At 33.5% G+C, this 17,777-nt stretch overlaps 1 protein-coding gene across 3 annotated transcripts; it reads left to right on the top strand.

The window, feature by feature from the left end:
* The first annotated feature begins 2,422 nt into the window (after positions 1-2,422).
* LOC107848306 lies at positions 2,423-10,319 on the top strand. Of its 3 annotated transcripts, none has more exons than XM_016693051.2 (5): positions 2,423-3,675; positions 4,672-4,754; positions 5,277-5,388; positions 9,169-9,221; positions 9,656-10,319. In XM_016693051.2, exons 1-5 carry the CDS (start codon positions 2,781-2,783, stop codon positions 9,797-9,799), a joined length of 1,287 nt encoding a protein of 428 aa, XP_016548537.2. In that variant the 5' UTR covers positions 2,423-2,780; the 3' UTR covers positions 9,800-10,319. The 3 variants fall into 3 exon arrangements, with proteins under 3 accessions (XP_016548537.2, XP_016548544.2, XP_016548530.2); XM_016693058.2 differs by having other exon boundaries at positions 2,509-3,690; positions 9,641-9,776; XM_016693044.2 differs by having other exon boundaries at positions 2,513-3,690.
* Positions 10,320-17,777: the final 7,458 nt, after the last annotated feature.

Genomic DNA, 17,777 nt, shown 5'->3' with positions numbered 1-17,777 from the left:
AGAGCAAAGGGCAGTGATATGAGTGAGTACGTGGAAGGTGTCTCACATGTGCATTCGGGTAATGGACTAGCCAATCATTATTTGCAAAAAATCTATCTAGTCTTTAAAAAATAAGAGCATTTCAATTGTTGAAGCGCTTATTTAGACTAAAGTCATCACTGCTGCAGTTGGTGGTTGGACATTCAAGGTTGGAGTTTCCCAGGTTGGTATGTAGAAGAACGACAGTGATGGAATTGTGAAGTACAGCGACGGTTGCATCACTGTCAACATTCATACATGGGCATTGTCCAAGTCCATCGCACGTCGCATCCCCTCCGATACTAAGTGGGCTAGTAGCTCTGGGGTTTGAATGAGAAATACTACCTCCGTGTTCTCCATGAATGCATTGATTACTAGGGTCTGGCCCCGCAAATACATCTCCACCCACGAAGACAGATTCAAATTTATCGGCGTAAGAGGGGTCGAGTAAATCGGGATTGAGCCGACAGAGAGCCCCGACGCTGGGTAGAGGTGGATAGTTGGGAGAGTGATTTGGGAGTGACTTTGATTCATGGTTGGGTTTGTGTTTTGTCTGAGCTGGCAGTTTTGGCGTTGGTGGGAACTGCGAGGAGTCCTCGACATTCTTAAATAGGGAAAAGAAAGGGTTTGTGTAATAAGTGTTTGAGTGAATGTTCTTATTTATTAGTGAATATAAGTTTCCTTAGATATTGAAAGCGGATGTTATGAGATATTTTGTGGTCCCAAGTACTTCTAAATCTAGTAATTGAGCATGAGCGAAGGCAAATCTAGGCCTGTTAAGTTTGTGGCTTCAATTTTGTCCACGTTAGAGCAAGTAGGGGTCTCATTGAAAGCTGAGGGGTTATATTTGGAGTGATGTGAAGTGTGATGGACCCCTATTGGATTAGTAGGAGGCGCCGCAATAAGGGGTATTATAGGGGTCGAGAACTGTTCCTAGTTGGGGCACTTTGGTTTTTTTAGCCATAGTTATATGGGGCAAAGCAGTAGGGGTATTTATGTAATTTAGATTTTATTGCTATGGTGAAACTATCTCACTTGAAAGATCAGAAAAACTATTCTTAGAGATGATGGATTTAGCTAAAGGTAGGAATGATATTTTTAGAGTTCGATGATGAAGGACCCGAGTCCTTAGCAGGGGAGTCGGATAATATTGGTTATTTTTGTTTTTTATCAGCATATTTAAAGATTTTATTTTCGAAATACTTAATTGTGTTCGCGTTAAAATTTTTGACATTTATACTCTCACCTTTAGCTTCCTTTGAAGAAGTGGTAGGGGTTCCATCCTTTATTATTTTTTTCATTTTGTTGAAAGCTACGGTCAACCACTCTTCTTTGTGGGCATCCCCATAGGGACCTGGGACGATGTTGATGCTGCGTTTGATTTATGATTTTTACTAGCTTCGTTATCCTACGGCGCAGTTAGTGATTTTTTTGAGCACATGGAAAGAGTATAGCCTATCATGCCACAAGCTTTGCATAGAATATCCGCTCCTTCATAAACAATTTGTTGTTTTAGACGTCCTATGTGTATATGAGTTTTGACCGGGATTCTTAGAGGGACTTCGATACATATTCTGACATATCTCCACCTCAAAGTAGTAGAAGTGCATATGTCGATTTTGACAAGCCTCCTAGCTTACTCCCTATCTTAGATAAAATTATGTGGTTATTGTATTCAGTTGGAAGTTTCGGCAATCGAATCCATATAGCTAAATGGTTTTTCGTTGCCTCTGAGGCTACACAGTTCGGATGCCATTTTTTAACTGATAATAAGAACCCATTTATAAACCACGGTCCTTTTTGTAATGATGTAAGCATGTTTTCTTCCTTGAGGAATTTTATTGTGTAATAATCACACCCCACATCTATGAGAACCTTATCTTCAGTTGGTTTTCAAAGTTGCATTAAGCGTCTTTTGAGACAGTCATGACTAACTTTTTTATTAGCCAATTTGACAATGACTAAATATATCCATGATCGATAAATCCTCTCTTTGTCCGCTTCAGTTAAGGAATCGAAATCATTTTATAGCTGTGACATAGCTTGACTTGTGGCGGAGTCAGATTTTTGGTTAAAAGTGTTCATATTTTTTCTTAGGCAAAGAACTGTTTAAAAAATAAAGAAAATAAAACATTGTTGCACCTGCCAAAGTTCAAACCAGGGTTGTTGATGCGAAAATGTACACTCTTGACCACTGGACTATGTTTCTCTAGCTTGTCAAGGATGTGCAACAATATGTATATAACCATAAATATCTATATTTAACCTATATACTCAAAAAAAATTTTGACGAAGGGTATTCATTTGACCACCCTTCGTTGACTGTGGCTCTATTAGTGAGCTTGACCATTATTTGATGGCACCGTTTTAATTAGTGCAGATCCATAGCTGGTAGTCCTGCCATTAGAGCTTTGCTCTTCAGGGATAGCATCATTTTATGTGGGGAATCTAGTGGCACATCATCCATTATAGGTGTATGAGGTGTAGTGAGAAAGTAGAGAAAATTTCTAGAGAGAGAAATTAATACCCATTGAAATAGTAACTTTTTAATACCTATTGAAATAGTAACTTTTTAATACCTATACCTAAAGATCAATTAATAGAAATTATAGATAAAATTAATTTTTTTTGTCATCTTGTCGAAAAAAAAACCATATTTTTCCATTGTCTTCTCCAATCTTCAGTAACCAGTCACTGCAAAACCTAAAACCCCATCACTAATCAGCTACTAAACCCTTAAACCTTTTAACACTCCAACAACAATGGCTACCACCACCACTAAACTTCTTCAACTCCGCCCTAAACTCAAACCCTATCCTCCCCTAAAGCCTTTCTCTTCATCATCTTCCTCATCAAATCTCGAAAATACCCCTCCTCCTTCACAACCCAATACAGAAAATACTCCTACACCTACACCTACACCTACACCTACACATAAAACCTTTTCATTTTCCTCTATCGCCAATAACCCCCAGAACGCATCTTCCAAATACTCCGCCACTCTCGAAGAACACCGTAAACACCTCGCTCAATTCCGCCTCTGGGATGGTACTGCTGCTAGTGGGTCAACTCCATCATCACCATCATCGCCCCCGTCACTTCAACAACTCTACAAAAACACTGTCAAAAACAATGTTGAGTATAACCCGAACGGGAGGGCGCATGATTTCCGTTTAATTCGGGAAAATCTCAGTAAGTTACAAGGCAAAAATAATGAGAATGGAGGAGGGAAGTTTTTTGATCTGTTATCCTTATCGAAGTGTAAGGAGAGTTTTAAGTTGAGACCAGGAATGGAGAATGATGGTGTGAAAAGAGGAGGAGTGGGAATGGTGATTGGTGGTGGGAGTGAGAATTTGCCTAAATCGATTTTCGGGAAGGAAATGGCGATGAGGGGTAAGGAGCGTGGTGCTGGTGATAAAGAAGGGAAGAAGAGTGAGTTTGTTAGGATGTATAGTCATGCTGAATTAGGGGAGAAATTGAAGAAGTTGAGTCCGGTGAAGAAAGAGGAGAAGGGTGCGTTTTCGTTGGAGGAGTTGAAGGAGAGATTGGTGAAAGTGAGGGAGAATGATGAGAAAGAGAGCAAGTTGACCCCTGATAATATATGTGGTGAATTGCAAAATTCTCTTCTTAAATTGAAGCAGGATAATGAAAAACGAGGTAAGAAGACATCGAGTGAGTTTGCCTTTCTCTAATCTTTGGCTGCAATTTTGGTGTTTGATTATATATTGGATTATATGAATAACTGGTGTAGAATCATGTATACCAACTGTTATGCTGTGAGTTATCTAGTTTTTATTATGTTAATATGCAGTGTGATTTACTGTAAACAAGAAGGCACGTTAACACCACCACATAACACGCTCACACACTTGTATATATTGCTGAAAGAAATGTAAGTGTAGCTGCACCTAATGGTGTGATCTAGTGGTCAATAATGGAACTAGAATCATGGGAGACAAGGTTCAAATCCTATAGGCAGAAGTCAGAACAAACTGCTAGATCATTTCTCCCATATACCTAAGCTTTGGGGGGCTTGAGCTATTCGGTGTCTGTGTTATTAGGATTTAGTAGGTATACATGTGGAATAATTGGTGTGCACAAAAGCTGTCCTTACAATCACTACTATAATTATAAATACAAAAGACAAAATGTAATTGTGGTAATGTAAGGATTTGGGACTAATTGAGGTCATACAAAATGGCCAATTATTGATTCACTGATTCTGATGCATATCTTGTGAGTATTTTTTTTTCCGATGATCCTTCTTTAGGAACCCAGTCCCATAAGAACTTCTCTTAAAAAATACCATTGATAGAAGAGTTTCTTGCAAAACTTTACTCATAAAATGTAACGTTATTGTTGACAATGTGGGTCTTCACACTGATATCAATGGATTTTTCTTGTGTTTGCAATATTTGTACGTTCGATCAGTGGGCCGGTGATCATTTTGCTCTTAAAACACTTGGATTTCTTATTCATTTGCTAAACGTGCAGTGGTGCTAATATCAATACTTATGTTCTTTGATACTGCCACTAGATTTATAGTTGGTGCTACCTTGAAAGCAGAAAATGCTTTTTCTTTTTTCTTTTTGAGAAGATGTTGAAAATATCTTTTATGATATATCATATGTTGATTACAATTACTTTTCACAGTTCAGACAGCTGTTGTCTTGGGGCTGCTGGGTGGTACTCAAAGCTGTAAGTTGAAACCACCAAAAGAACACTTGGTTGAAAAGGCAAGTAGCATTTTGCTCTCAAATATTTTTCTGTCAATGATTCTGCTACTTCTAATTCTTCCCTAGGGCGTAGTTCAAGTGATGAAGGTTGAGGAACTTGTGAGTTGTGACTTAAGGTTACATGTTCGAGCTTTGCCCATATGAATTAGCCTGGTATTTAATTGTAGAAGTTAGAGGGATGGGCCCATTATCCCCGAGTTTTGAAGGCTGCGGTTGGTAGGTTTGCTTCAAACGGATTTCCCAGTCATAAGAAAAATAGCATTCTACTACTAATTCTATTGTTCATGGAAAACATCTCCTTCAGATACACCTTTTTGATGTCCAGCCTGCACTGAATAGTTTAAAGTGTTTGGTTTTGAATACGGAGTCACCTATGAAGCATTCATTTCAGGGATCATAGTGATTCTTTCTGTTTGTTACTTCGTTTAGCACAAAAAGTAGCATCAGTGATCTGATTTTTATTGTCAATGCGGTTGCCATTCATTCAAGTGAATGTAATAACTTATCGACAATTTTGAACAGTATTTCCACCCAGATCACATGTCATCTGGGGAAAAAGTGAAGCTGGAGCTACAAAAAGTGAGAGGTGAATTTAAAATGTCAGATTCGGATTGTGGATCTGCACGTGTTCAAGGTTAGTGGTCTAGCTTTATGATATCATGTTGTTTAAGGTTGCTACTCTTTTTTTTACCACTTCTAGTTTCTAGTTCTTAACTTCAAGGCGTCCAGATCTCAAGATTTCAGACTGGATAATGTCCATCTGAGATCACCCTCGCCGGCATCTCTCCTCAAATCTGAACTCTGAAAGTCAGACCTTCATGTACCAACTCCACCGAACTCGGAACAGATTCGCCATCTCCTCTCACTTCCATCCTCGCTCATTTGAGGTGATTTCATAATGAAGTTTCCTCTTCGGTTCGAATCAACCCACCGCAGAGATTCCCAATCTTGCGAATTACATTTTGAGACCACTTTTGGACTTCATAGTCATTTATCTGTCTTCTAAAACTTATATTCCAACCTGAGCTGATTGCATCTCTGCCATTGATTTGAGATGCTGATTAGTAGGGTTGTAGATATCTGGGAAGGCCAATTTCAGAATGGCAACTTCATGTCATTTATAATTCTAGAACTAGTTTTGATCCCATTAGACACTCTGATCTTGGAGTGGTCTTGCATTTCACTCCACAGTCCACAGTACTCTGACGTACTTCCAAAGGCTTTCCCCAAAAGAAGAGGAGACCTCTTTGGTCATCCAGTTGTTTCCTGTTCATACTTGGATTTGATAACTCTTCCCAATAACTAATTCTGTTGAGAGTACTTTCATAAACCATTTCATCCTGACAGCTTTTCTGTGAGCTTTCAGATTCTTGATTCCCGTACCTCCAGCCTCCTTGCTACAAATAACAGCTTTCCACTTGACCAAATGGAACTTTTGCCTTTCTGAGTTCCCATTCCATAAGAAATCTCTCCTGATGTTATCCAACCTATTGATGACCCTGCATGAATAGGAAATAGAGACATCATGTATGTTGGTAGGGCATCGAGAGTACAGTTTATGAGAGTCAGTTTGCCTCCAAGGATGAGTATTGTTACTTCCATTTGGCCAGTTTCTTCTCACTCTTTTCTATGACATTGTTCCATATAATGCTGATTTTGATTGGCCCCATGTTATTCACTTCATTTATATAACATACTCTTCCTCCAATTGATGTGAAGTCCTGAACGACCTTCAAAGAGTACCAAGATTATCCTGAGATGTCTTAATTGATCCCTTTCAACATCATAAAAGATGAGGTTTCATCTGCATATTGCAGATGAGAAACCTCAAGATTCTCAGAATTAATTCTAGCTACTTCAAAACCCCTTATCCATCCATTTATCTTGGCTGTTTTAATCATACTATTAAGTCCCTCCATACCAATCACAAACATGAAGGGAGACATGGGCAGTGTTCAGAGATGCGACCACATCATCGCATTATGCGCTGATGCGATGCGATGCAATTCAGGCTCCCAGCGAGTCGCATCTTTGATGCGGTTCAATCTGAGAATTGCGGGTGTATCAAGCCCTGTTGCGTGATGTGATGCGATGCGATCGCATTATGGATTTTTTTAGTTTTGGGCAATTTTTAAATTTAAAAAAGGGTTGGAAGTGCATTTTTTTTAATGGGCAATTTTTAAATTAAAAAAAAAAACTCTAAAGCGCCTTAGTGAATTGGTGTTCATAAAGTACAATAGAACTTTGAGGCGTCGTTACAACGTTCGCAATGGATTTGATCCAATTAGCTTGGACAACATTGATGATGCCAATGAATGGCTAACTGGAATTAAGAATGTTGAAGATGAATCAGTTTTTGATGGAGATATTAATTTCACTTGGGGTGTTGTTGCTGAGGCAAGTGGAGTTGATGAGCGTCGTTATGGTTTAAGGGGTAGTACTTCAAGCTCATATGATAAGGGAAAAGAATTTGCTACTTTAACAGGAGATGAGGAAGTTGAAGATGATGAGCATTATGTTGATACTCAAGGAATAGAAGAATTGGACAATCTTAATGAACTAGAAGAGCTTTAGATTGAACCATTATTAATTTAGATTTGATTTCTCTTTTTGTTTTTGGGGGTTTGTTTTGCTTTGTTGAACTGATTTGTTGGTGTTTCATTAGAACTTTTGCTTAAATATATTGTCTTTATTGTTGATTATATAGTTGTTGTGGTCTTTTCAGTTACAACTTACTATTTGAATGCTCTATAGGTATTTTTTTAATTAAATTGCGCTTCACTTCAATTATGCGGTCGCGTCGCATCACGCATCGCATAATGCGTGATGCAGAGCCTTGTCGCTTTTTTCCACATCACGCTTCCCTGATCACTGGACATGGGATCCCTAGCCTAAGACTTCTTTGAGCTTTAGAGAAACCTGCTGGGGCCCCATTTATGAGAATGGAGTACTGACCGTTGAGATGCAGAACTTGATCCTTTGAAACCATTTATGTCCAAATCCCATTTTCTCCCGCAGGTTGAGACGTTGAGTAGGAAGTTCCAATTCACGTGGTCATAGGCTTGTCCTATGTCTAATTTGCAAAGAATCCATGTTTCTTATCTTTCTGCCTGGAATCTACAACTTCATCTGCCGCTAGCACAACATCCATAATCTGTCTACCCTTGATGAATATCACCTGCTGATCATCAACCAGTTTTGAAACCGCCCTTTCAACCTTTCAGTGAGTACTTTGGAGAACAATTTGTAGACACTGCCAGTTAAGCTGATAGTCCTGAATTCTCTAAGTTCGTTGGCTCCTTCTTCTTGGGAATGAGCGCAATGAAAGTAGCATCAAAGCTTTTTTTCAAAGAAACCATGCTCATGAAAGTTATGAAAGCCTCCATAATGTCCAGTTTCACCTTCCCCTGATAATAATAACACACATAGTGTACCCATCTGGCCTAGGAGCCTTATCAAAAGCACATAATCTTGCTCTCCCTCCATTTGAGCATGGTGTAGTATGATGTGAACTTCTCTAAATAGTCCTTTGATACTTCATACTTCCCTCTTGATCTTAAGTACTCCCAATGCGTGTAGCTCTTCGGCTTGACTAAGAGTGGAAGGCCAGTTGGAAGTGTAAGCACAGACTCAAAGTAATCGTATATTCGTATGTATTATAGGGCTTAATGTGAAATAGGAATATGTGAAAAATACCGGAAGACTGTTTAAAGATAAAAATGCCCTTAAAGTAAGCAACTCCTGCATGCATAGTAATCTACAACAACATACCCAGTATATTCCCACATAGTGGGGTGCATGCATAGTAATCTATTCATTATTAATAACAGCATAATAATTCTTTCGTTTTGTTCATCACATAAATAATCCATGCATTTTTTTTTTGAACTTGGTAAAAAAAAGAGGTCCAGAAAAGTGTGGCTGATTTGTTCTTTAACCATGTCAGCCACACTCTCATTTAGTCGATCTTGATAGTCCGAATACGAGAAGTGTCTAAATCTAGACACACTCCAAGTTGATAGGATCCAAATGAACTTTTAAACAATCCATCATTATAATCCCAACAGAACCAGTATGTGAGCCCAACAGCCCCTAATGGTAAATTCTGGGGGACCGAGTGAGCAATCTATTTTTTTCTTTTTCAAGTCTTTCTGCAGCATGTGCAGAGAAACACCCCAAAGTTCTTTGAAGTTCCTCTGTCTTCCAGCTTCTAATACCTTAATTTGCTGTTGATAGCTGTTATTTCTCTTGAACTTATAAAAGAAACATGTGTAAGGAAGTCACTTGAATTTGATTTTGTTTTAAGGTAATATTCCAAATGGAAGTAAAACACCTTCAAGCAATATATGTGCTGCTCCAATGATGTATATAGTTTCTTACATCATAAATTGATGTTAGCCTTTCTTGTTTTCAGTGGCTCAGCTTACAACAAAAATAAAGCACCTATCTACAGTTCTTCACAAAAAGGTGAGTTTTCTTCTGAATTGTACCCAATTGAGCATCTTTTGCAGGAATACATGTCCTGAGATCCCCATTCATAGCACATTGTTGGATATTGTCATATGGTAAAGCATGATTATTGCTCTTGAAGTGCCAAATTGGGGTGGGTGGTGGGGCAGATGACACATTGGCTGGTGTCCACGAATTGCAAGAACTTGTCATATAAGATGGGTTCATTAGTCCTTTCAGATTAGATTATTGCGAGCTGTTTATTTATAGGGATATTTACACAAGAAGCCAGTGGATTCACTTGATAACTTTCTCTAGCCGGTATATATAGATTACACATGGTTATGCATGAATTGTACGTATATTATGCCTCTGCCAGCTGTTTTTAGGGTGGCTGGTTAATTCTTATTTATTTTTCTTATACATTTCTGCTCAAGTATCAAATGTTTTAGGATAAGCACTCTCGTAAGGGTCTACAAGAAATGGTGCAAAAGAGGAAGAAGTTATTGAAGTATCTCCGAAGGACAGATTGGGACTCCTACTGCCTCGTTCTTTCTAAGCTTGGCCTCCGAGACAACCCAGATTACAAGTTCTAGACCAGCATGTGTGACATAATTCTAGAATGCAGAACTGCAAGTTTTGCTTTGGCAGATTGATGGGTGTCTTTTCCTCACCGAAATTTCTTCTCTTGTTTGTGGGGAGAGGCGGTGAGGGGGATGGACTTTTGTTGTTGGTTGACTGCCTCCCAAGGGAAGCTCATAACTGGATCTCGAGTTTTTGTAATTCCATTTGGTCTTTGAAAGGAGAGCCAAATGTAGGAATTAACTGTTGCTTATACCATGTCTTTTTTTAATTATAACAAGAGTGTAGAATTAGAATAACTTGCACACACTACATGTATGTAACTTTTAGGTACCGGGGCTCATGACGTTTTACCTTCTGAGAGTTTTGAGGAGTGAAACTAACAAGCGACTCGGTAATTGGTCTTCGAGGACTAGAGAATCTTATTTCTTATTTGAATTGTAGCTGACTGGTGGCAAGGCGTTGATTGATTATTGTTTGCTTCAAGATTTACAGGGACGAATTGTTTTAATAAGCTTGCCTTTTCTCTTTATTGTATTCTTGTGTTGTTCCCTCTTGCCTCTGATTTTTTGTCTGGACATATGTTTGCTTCGTCAGGTTGCTTTGATAACACAATATAATTCACTTAAGTTTCTGCAAAAATGGTAATCTCACGGACCATAAAATGTACAGATAGCAACATACTCATTAAAACCGATAACAATAGGTTGCTATGAGGCGTATTCAAGATTTGAAGTTTATGGACTTCTATGATCACTTCAAGTTAATATAAGATAATAGTTGGATTCATAGTCAAATATTTGTCGATATTTTGTGAATATTTTAGTACATAAAAAAGTATTATTAAAGAAATCTACTGGTTTCTATAAACCCACATGCAGTATGCTAGATCTTGGATCGTAGATCCGCCCTTGGTTGCTCATGCGCATGAGTAAGTCGAAATGCTTGTGTATCTTGATCTGCCTATCTAGCTGTGTATTTCTCAGTAATCAATCTTCTCTACAATCTGCTGGCTGGTTAATACTAGCTACAATGCTCATAATCAAACCAACTCATGGAGTTTTACCATGAGTGGATTTTATAGAGTCAATTTCTCGTTTTGTCAGTTAACTTAAGAAAGTATCCTACTAAAGTCATTTATCTTTTTTTTTTTCAATAATGTCTTTCAAGTTTGTACATTTTCTTTACAAATTAATAATTGCTAAAATAGTCTTTATTCTTTAAAAAAAAATAATCAAAATAGTCCCTTAAGTTAATTTTTGAATTGGAATGATCCATGTTCGTTAACAATATGAAATACTAAAAAAATTTTAACTATAAAAAATAGTGCGTATAATTTTAGTTTAACTTCTAGTTGTAATATTAAAATAATGCAGTTCACCAGAAAAGGTGATTGATACTTGGGAGTTCAACTATGAAATAATAAAATAATATTTTATATTTATTTATTTTATGATTAATCTTTATTTTTTGATAAAATAGTTCAAATTTAGTTGCTGGTTTCTTCTAAAAATAATTGTCAGAAAATTCATAATTCATATAAAGGACGAACAATTCCTTCAACCTCCCGGCCCTCTAGCTAGAACAATCATATATAAATATTTTAAAGAATTTTAATTAGAAAAAATCATATTACCATTGTGTAATTTTAAAATGTTAAAATTTTTAAACATTATTTTTGTCAATCTTGTCACATTATATGGGAAAAAACTATATTACCTCTTCAACTTGACTTTAAAAATTAAATACATCTCTCAATTTTTTTATTTTTATTATTTACTTTTTAATATTATGATATATCTTTTTAAATTTCATTACTCCCTCCGTCCCATTTTAGTTGGTCGTCTTACTAAAAATAAATGACTCATATTAGTTGATCACTTACTAGATCAAGATAGAATTAATTATTTTTTCCATGATACCCCTACAATTCATAGTATACATTAAAATGTGAATAATTTCAATTTCAATATTCATTTCTATGCCCATATCATTAATATTGCCAAAGGGTGAAATAGTAAAATTTTCATGCAATATATGATTTCTTAACCATCGTGTAAAATGGAATGTGCCCAACTAAAAAGGGATAGAGGGAGTATGTAATGAAGTAAAAATTTGAAATATAGTTGGAGGCCTATTAATAATTCAAATAAAAGAATAAAGATTATTTAAATTTACAGTTTAACTTAAAGGGCTATTTTGCTCATTTTTCTTACAAAAAATAAAGACTATTTTAGCAATTGTTAGTTAGCAAGAAAAATGTACAAAGTTGAATGACATTATTGGAACAAAAAAGAGATAAATGACTTTAGTAGGATATTTTTCAAAGTTGAGTGACAATATGAGGAATTGACTCCTCTATCTTTCTACAGTAGTTATGTCTTTATTAGTATTTGGAGATAGATATTATTTCTTTGTGGTTATTTTTTCAATGTATTTGACTTCTGGATTGTATTAGTAGTTCTTACACTATTGACACCTGATTTTGGGCATGATTGATATTTTATGACTAAATAGATATTTGAAGATAAATTTTTCAAAACTACTCCCAGTATATTCATGGCCAAAAGCTAGCTATACTCCCTCTGTTTTATTTTACTTGACCTTTATAAAAAAAAATATTTATTTTACTTGTCTATTTTAGCAAATTAAGAGAGTTTTTTTTTTTATATTCTTAGCATAATATCTATAATAATATATTAAAAGTGTGAAGTCTCTTAGAAAAGTGATTTGAACTTTTTATCCTTCATTAAAAGTTTGTCATTAAGTATTTTCTAAGTTATTTTAGAATTATTTTATTTATATAATTTTTGATTTAAAATCAAGAAAAAGTCAACTTAAAAAGGAAAACATTAACGTGTAAAAATAAATCAAAAACCCTATTCTTTAAAGAGAAAAGACATGTTTTTCCCCCTGAACTTGTCCTCCAAACTCACTTTAACACTTAAAATTAACTTCCGTTTATTTACCCTCTTAACATCTTTAAAGTGTATTAATTTCACCCTTCGAAACTGAATACCACTCTCACAATGAAGAGTGTGCGCACACACCAACAAATCAGCGCCACGTCACTGCCACGTCGGAGCCATGCAAGAAAAGTATTTTTTAAAAATAATTTCATATATATATATTAGAAAATATTTTTTTCACATACATTCCCACCCACCCGCCCACCCCCACCCTCACCCACCCCACTGTTATCTGTCATCTTCAGCGTTGCCCATGTATGGGTTCTTCATTTTTGGGTTTCAAATTTCAATATAAACTAGCTAAATTCATGCCAATCAAACTCAAATTTCAACTACAACTTCACAACATCATTAGAAAATCTCAATAATCAATTTGGAATCAACCATGAATTCAACAAACTCATTTTTTTTTGTCTTTAAGCTTTTTAAAGGTTCAATAATGGTGAATACAAAATTAAACTAGTAAAATTCAAACCAATCAAACTCAAATTTCAGGTACAGCTTTACAACATCATCAGAAAACTTCAATAATCAATTTCGACATCAATCTCATCTTGAATTCGACGAACTCATTTTTTTTTTTGTTTTCAAACTTCAACAATGGCAGATACAAAATTAAACTAGCAAAATTCATACCAATCAAACTCAAAATTCAAGTACAACTTCACATCATCATCAGCCCCAATAATCAATTTGAACATCCACCATGAATTCGACACTCATTTTTTTTTTGTCTTCAAGCTTTTTCAAGGTTCAATAATGGTGGATACAAAAGGCAATCTCATAAATCCAACAACAAATTTCTTGAAATTTCACATAAGTAATTTAGTTCAACAATCATGCATTGAAAGACTTTCTTTTCCAAAATTATTTTCTAACCCATTAAAATTCATAACTTTTCACACACATTTTTTTCTTTCTTGAAGAAATTAATGAAGATAATAGAAGTGGAGATTGAGAGTTAGAAGAAGGAGAAAGAGAATTAGGGTAGGGTGTAAGAAGAAATACAAGAAAAAGTGGTGGGGTCAGGGGGTGAGGTTTATGAAGAAGATAAAGATTGGGCGGGGTGAGAGGTAAAGGGGTGAGTTTCTCTTTATATATATATATATATATATATATATATATATATATATAAAATTTTTTTTTTTAAAAAAGTGGGATCATATCAGTTTTTTAATAGAAAAACGCGCTTTTTTTTCTTTTTCTTTTTTTAAATTCCACGCCAACTTAAGGGGTGAAATTAATACTCTTTAAAGATGTTAAGGGGATAAATAAACGAAAGTTAAGTTTAAGTGTTAAAGTGAATTTTACGGACAAATTCAGGGGGAAAACATGTTTTTTCTCTTCTTTAAAAGAAGAAGAGAATCCTAAATCATATAAAATCCCTCAAAATGAAAAAAAAAAAAAATCCTAAATAGATATGCAAACATTGGAAACTTTTAACCTTAAAATTCAATGAAAAGCATGGTAAGAGCTAAATTGAGCCTAATTGTCTTATTATTATATATATATATTTTTTAAACTATGTAATATGTAAAAACTCCTAATATTTAGGAATTTTAATATAGTTCAAATTAGGTCTAGGGTTCTTTATATAGAGAGAGGAAAAAAGATGGAAAGGTGAAATCCATGCATATTTTTTGAATCCTTTTACTAATTTTGCAATCACATGTAATTTATTTTATTAAAGTTTTAAATTTATATTTATCGGTAAAGGGAATCGATCTCAAGTCTCCTATGTATTTACTTTTCTAGCACATTTATTGTGTATTGAATATATAAAGATATAAATTCAATAAAAAACATGTATTATGGTGGAAGGTTAGTTCGATAGTTAAGCTAATATTTTTTTGCTTATTTATCCCTTGTATTTGGATATTATTTTTTGTATTCATCTAAAGACAACAGAAATCTGTCTTTTTGTGAAATCTGTCTCTCTCTAAGTGTCAGGTATAGTCCTTAAATCTGACTACGTTTGCAAATTTATGTTATTTATTTCATACGTAAAGATAGTATGATATTACTCTTATTTATTTTCTTAATTTTATGTGTTTAAGAAAAACACAAAAAAATCTTTATTTGTGAAATTCTAAATTATAGCCTATAGGAGTATTTTGTTTGGTATTATTTTTTGGGATACCAATGTATTTGATGTTCTGTTCTACTTAATATAGGTGGTAGATGAATGTTCAGCCGACTTGATCGAATTTTTTTGTAAAGGTTAGTTTTGATTATATTATTTTGATATCTTAATTAACGTATTATTTTATTTTATATAAAATAATTAAATAATAATTTAGTACATTATAAATGACAGTTTTATCTATTGCGAAGTCTTTTAATGAAGGGTAAAAAGTTCAGATCACTTTTCTAAAGGGTCTTTACACTTTTAATATATTATAGATAGATAGTCAAGTGCACGTGCTTTGCACGCGAGTCTCGTGTTGATAAATAAAATTATATATAAAGAAATAAAATTATTTTAAAATAGAAATAAAGTTATATATATTTTAAAGATATAATTTGACACTACAAGTATTTCATCTTAGTCAATAAAATTATATATACACAATGAAAAATTTAATGAATTCAAAATTTCTGCTCACCAAAAAAAAAAAATTTATAGAAAAATTAAGCTATAGAGGAGCGTTTGTCGTACCTATACGTCATATTAAATTTAAACCAAAATATTATTAGTAATCTACAATCCATTTTAGGGGTGAGACTAATAAATCTCAATTTCTTTGTGACTAATAAATTAACCGACATATGATCGACAAAAAAATTATTGAGAGGATAATTTCCTTCCAAATAGTAAATGTAGATATCGATAGGTCATCTAACTTTCGAAAATAATATATCGTATGTTAATTTAAATTGGTAGAAGTTATACCTCAATTATCTGTGTTCTTTTGAAGCTTAGAATTTGAATTGAAATTTTCATCCTTCCCACATTATTCAGGGCGAGGTCACAACCTATCAAACTTAAATTATAACAAAATCTCAAAAATTAAGGATAGAATCTCAAAATACCATAAATCACATGTAAAAATCACATAGTTAGACAACTAAAACGACATTTAAAAGCAACGAACAACCTAATAAAAGAAATTTAAAGTGCAACGAAAATGCAAATGAAATAGAAAAGCAAAGAGGCGAAAATTTGGATGTTAACTTTAAAAAAGAGAATTTACTTAATTTATTTTCTATTTTAACTAAAATTCTTGCCAAAATAACCTGTCTATTTTTGTTAAATTATTATTGAAAAAGGTCTAAGTTACTACTAAAGTAGTATTTGGTTGGTATCTATATTTGGTTAAGTAAAGGTTTTTTTTTTCTTGTATAAGATTAATATATAGTTCCTCAAATATAGCTTAATCACTGAAAATTAATAGTAATTTTTATTATGTTTAAATAAGGAAAGATTTAATAACCAATTTTTAGTAGGACACCTAAAATATTATAAAATAATTAAATAATAATTTAGTAAAATTGTAAATGACAGTTTTATCTATTGCGAAACCTTTTAAAGAAGGGTAAAAAGTTCAAATCACTTTTCTAAGGGTTTTCACATTTTTAATATATTATATCTATAATCTATAATATATTAAATGTACGAATACCCTTAGAAAAGTGATTCAAACTTTTTATCCTTTATTAAAAAACCATCCTTTTGACAAAACTGTATTTTCACTATTTTTTTCAGTTTATTATTTAATTATTTTTATTATATTAACTAGACTCCTAAAATATATGAGACTCCTAAAATATATGAAAGGAAGTGAATCAGTTAATATTTTCTTTTATACTGATCAATTATAAGAATACTCTTAAAATATGATAGAAAAATACACCTAAAATATGACTCTATTAAGGAAATACTTCTATAAATATTGAAATGTACGTTAAACTAGAGAAGAAACTAATTTACTTATTGGAAAAATATGATTGATGCTCATCTAACTTGATTCGGTTGCATGTCTAGATTGATGATTAATTTTCTAATCCTCAACTCCTTTACTATTTTTGTCAACATAATAGAATTCAACGTGTGTGTATTTGTTTTCATTCAAGTCATTCTTTAGTGTCAAAGACAAGAATTATTTCATCAAAATTGAAGCTTTGTAATTATTATTGTATTATTTTGTTGTAGTTTACAGGTCGTAGATGAATTTACAGGTGGTAGTTGGTCGGCTTTGAGGAATTTTTATAGGTAAAAGTTAGGTTTAATTGTATTATTTTTATATCTTTGTTTTGAAATTTGTTTTGGTGTAAAGGTAAAGTTTAGTTATATTATTTTGATATCTCTATTGTCGTATTATTTTGTTATAGTTTACAAGTGGTAGATGAGTGTCGAACGGCTTTGAAGAATTTATTTTGTAAAGGTTAGATTTAGTTATATTGTTTTGATGTCTCTATAATCGTATTGTTTTGTTGCAGTTTGCAGGTGGTAGATGAATGTCGATCGGCTTTAAGAAATTTTTTTGGTAAATGTTAGGTTTAATTAAATAAATTCTCCAAAGATGTTGAATATAATTATTGTATTCATTTTTATTATTTAAACAAATATCCTAACGTTTGAACTCAATAAAGTGAGATACACGCGCGAGACGCGTACACCTAAACTAGTAACCATATAAATTAGTACTCCCTTCATTTCTTTTTATTTGTTCCATTTGAGTTGTACTTATATTCTTAAATATTTGCTCCTTTAATTTTTTAAAAATAGTTTGAACAAAATCTTTTTTTACGGCCTTGTTTAATAAATGTAATCATTATTAATTTTGAAAGAGGCATAACATTTAGTTAGGGATATATTGATAAAATTACTTTTAATTTTATAGGAGTAAGTGATTTATTAAAGGGTGCGCCCAACTCAAATGAAGCAAATAAAAAAGTAAAAAAAAAGATAATAAATAAATTTATAATCTAAAACATTAGTAACTAGTAAATTTGACCGCGCTTTGCGCGGTAATAATTTATTTAAATAATCCTCTCATCATATCATATAAATAATACTGAT

The sequence above is a fragment of the Capsicum annuum genome, chromosome 1 (genome assembly GCF_002878395.1).
Source record: "Capsicum annuum cultivar UCD-10X-F1 chromosome 1, UCD10Xv1.1, whole genome shotgun sequence".
NCBI classification, from domain to species: Eukaryota; Viridiplantae; Streptophyta; class Magnoliopsida; order Solanales; family Solanaceae; genus Capsicum; species Capsicum annuum.
The sequence above is the reverse complement of the archived record's forward strand: the minus strand, read 5'-3'. Positions and strand labels throughout refer to the sequence as shown.

Excerpts from the sequence above, each read along its gene's own strand:
- LOC107848306 (XM_016693044.2), top strand. The coding sequence starts at position 2,781 with ATGGCTACCACCACCACTAAACTTCTTCAACTCCGCCCTAAACTCAAA. Across the intron at positions 4,755-5,276 it reads AAGAACACTTGGTTGAAAAG|TATTTCCACCCAGATCACAT; the intron begins GCAAGTAGCATT and ends AATTTTGAACAG. Across the intron at positions 5,389-9,168 it reads TGGATCTGCACGTGTTCAAG|TGGCTCAGCTTACAACAAAA; the intron begins GTTAGTGGTCTA and ends TCTTGTTTTCAG.